At 33.7% G+C, this 2,407-nt stretch overlaps 1 protein-coding gene across 1 annotated transcript in view; it reads left to right on the top strand.

Annotated features, from left to right (window-relative positions):
• The window catches only part of LOC119575435 (notchless protein homolog 1-like), a 4,677-nt gene extending 2,270 nt beyond the window's left edge, over positions 1–2,407 (top strand). Inside the window, exons 8-13 of the mRNA XM_037923055.1 lie at positions 66–198; positions 485–622; positions 891–1,008; positions 1,222–1,325; positions 1,588–1,714; positions 2,347–2,407. Of these exons, the coding sequence (XP_037778983.1) occupies positions 66–198; positions 485–622; positions 891–1,008; positions 1,222–1,325; positions 1,588–1,714; positions 2,347–2,359 (633 nt within the window). The 3' untranslated portion in view covers positions 2,360–2,407. The remainder of the gene's footprint in view (positions 1–65; positions 199–484; positions 623–890; positions 1,009–1,221; positions 1,326–1,587; positions 1,715–2,346) is intronic.

The raw sequence follows: 2,407 nt of genomic DNA, 5'->3' as shown, positions 1-2,407 counted from the left end.
TTCATGCTATATAAGTTGCTGAATGTTTTGCAGGCTAAATTAATAGTGTGAATTATTTTCTCTAGGGTGTCATGTGCAGAACACTTCAAGGACATGGCCACTGGGTGAACACACTGGCTCTCAACACAGACTATGCCCTGCGCACTGGAGCTTCTGATCCCCGTGCTCTGATGAAGGCCAGACCTGAATATGTCTCGGGTGAGCATAACCAAAGTTAAATTGTCATTTTTATTAAGTTAGTTTCATTGTCTAAGGTGCTAAGAAAGTATTAAATTTTTTTTTGAAATTTCTAATTTCTTTCATCTTATTTGTATGATCTTTTGTTGATGTTTTAATGTTTTGTTTTTATTTTCTTAAGAGCCAGTAAAGAACCAATGTTTTCAAAACTTAGGCAAGCATAAACAGTATATATTGATGACACATAATTTCCAGTGATGACAAAATTATTATGAAGAAATTAACTTCTAATATTCAATTAAACTAGCTGAAAATAGACAAGAGGCTGCTGAGAAGAGGTATAAGGAGGCCCTAGCCGCCGCAGGGGGCGTAGAGCGACTAGTTTCTGGATCTGATGACTTCACACTGTTTTTGTGGGAACCTGCAAAGGAACGCAAACCCATTGGTGAGTTTGAGGATTTGATATTATTGTTAATAGTTATTAATGTTTTTTTTTTTTTTTTTTTTTTTTTTTTTTTTATAATAATAATAATAATAATTGTGGACATATAATATATGATTGCTGTTGTCATATTTTTTCCCCAAAGAGAAATAAGTAAGCGAAGTAACTGAGTTAGAGAAAGAAAACAAAATATGTAATTGTATTTATCAGTGCTAAAATCTGATTTTTCTAAGAGAAGGAACACCATGATATATCCAGTCATTACTTACAGAACGCATGACTGGGCACCAGCAGCTGGTGAATGATGTGAAATTTTCTCCGGACACAAGACTCATAGCATCTGCTTCCTTTGACAAGAGCATCAGAATCTGGAATGGTTTGAATGGAAAGTAAGTGCAAGAGAGATGTGCCAGACTCTTGAGAACACATCAGATAAAATATTGGCAATGAAAATTAAATGTACAAACTGTGATTTAGGGAATTTATAGGAAACTAGATTATTAGAAATTATATAAAATCCTTTGTCAAAAACAAATCTGAATATGTATAAAATAGACGTGAAAAGGTCTTAGGACACTATAAATTTGTCAACCTCTTCACAGATTCATTGCAACTTTACGAGGTCATGTCAATGGTGTATACCAGGTGGCTTGGTCAGCTGATTCTCGACTCCTAGTGAGCGGCAGCAAAGATTCAACCCTGAAAGGTACAGTATCTTGGAATACTTACGGTCATTTGTAGAATTTTTTCTTCCTTTTATTGCAATGTTTAGTATTAGTAATTAAACTTGTTATTTATTGATTTATCATTTAATACATGTAAAGCTATGATGATGTGAAGTAAAAAAAAAAAAAAAAAATCCTCTTATGTTTATAAAGTTTTACACATATTCCACTAGTCTGGCAGGCTTCCCTTTCCAAGGTAAAGGATTAATGTCCCAGATTTTTCATCTTATTTCATTATTTCAGTATGGAGTATGCATACCAAGAAAATGGAAATTGATTTGCCTGGTCATGCTGATGAAGTATACGCCGTTGACTGGTCACCTGATGGAGAGAGAGTTGTCAGTGGAGGGAAGGACAAAGTGATCAAAGTGTAAGTGTTAGGATAAAACAGAAGTATGGATTAGTGTTAGTGTAAGGATATTAGAATAGCCTAAAGTGCTATGATTGAAGGGAAAGTGTGAAGATGATAAAATAATAGTTAGAGAAGGCTGTGGTCAGTTAAGTGTAAGGATGTTAGAATAGCATAAAGTGCAATGATAAGTATGAGTGTAAGGGTATTAGATCTTTGTAAGTCTTTGGCTGAGTGCAGGTTCATTGTCAAGATATGTAATTTTTACATTTCTTTTAGCAGCAAAACAAAATTCCTTTTTACTGCCTAAAATTATTCAAATTTAGGTATGGATACGTAGGCCAAACTTGTAATTAGTGTACAACTTGTGCTTTTAGGGGTTCTCTTCATTTAACTAAGTGCCTTCTTTGTGGTGGTCTTTCATCCAACACTTATTGGATAGAAACGATAGCATTTTACAATTTGTTTGGGGGGAGAAATGATGTTTGTTAGTAATATTGCATGGAAAGTACTGTGATAATGGTGATGAAATAATGAATCTCCCTTAAAATTAAATTATTTCTATTGGCAAGTGTTTATATTGTTTTTCATTTTACAAATGAAGCAATGCATACATATTTAGTATTTACACATTTTGCTTTTGTTTGTTTCAGATGGAGAAGATAAAAGCAGTGATCTCCGTGAGCACAATAGCAAATAAAAGTAGTACACGTT

Source organism: Penaeus monodon, chromosome 7, assembly GCF_015228065.2.
Source record: "Penaeus monodon isolate SGIC_2016 chromosome 7, NSTDA_Pmon_1, whole genome shotgun sequence".
NCBI lineage: Eukaryota > Metazoa > Arthropoda > Malacostraca > Decapoda > Penaeidae > Penaeus > Penaeus monodon.
The sequence above is the reverse complement of the archived record's forward strand: the minus strand, read 5'-3'. Positions and strand labels throughout refer to the sequence as shown.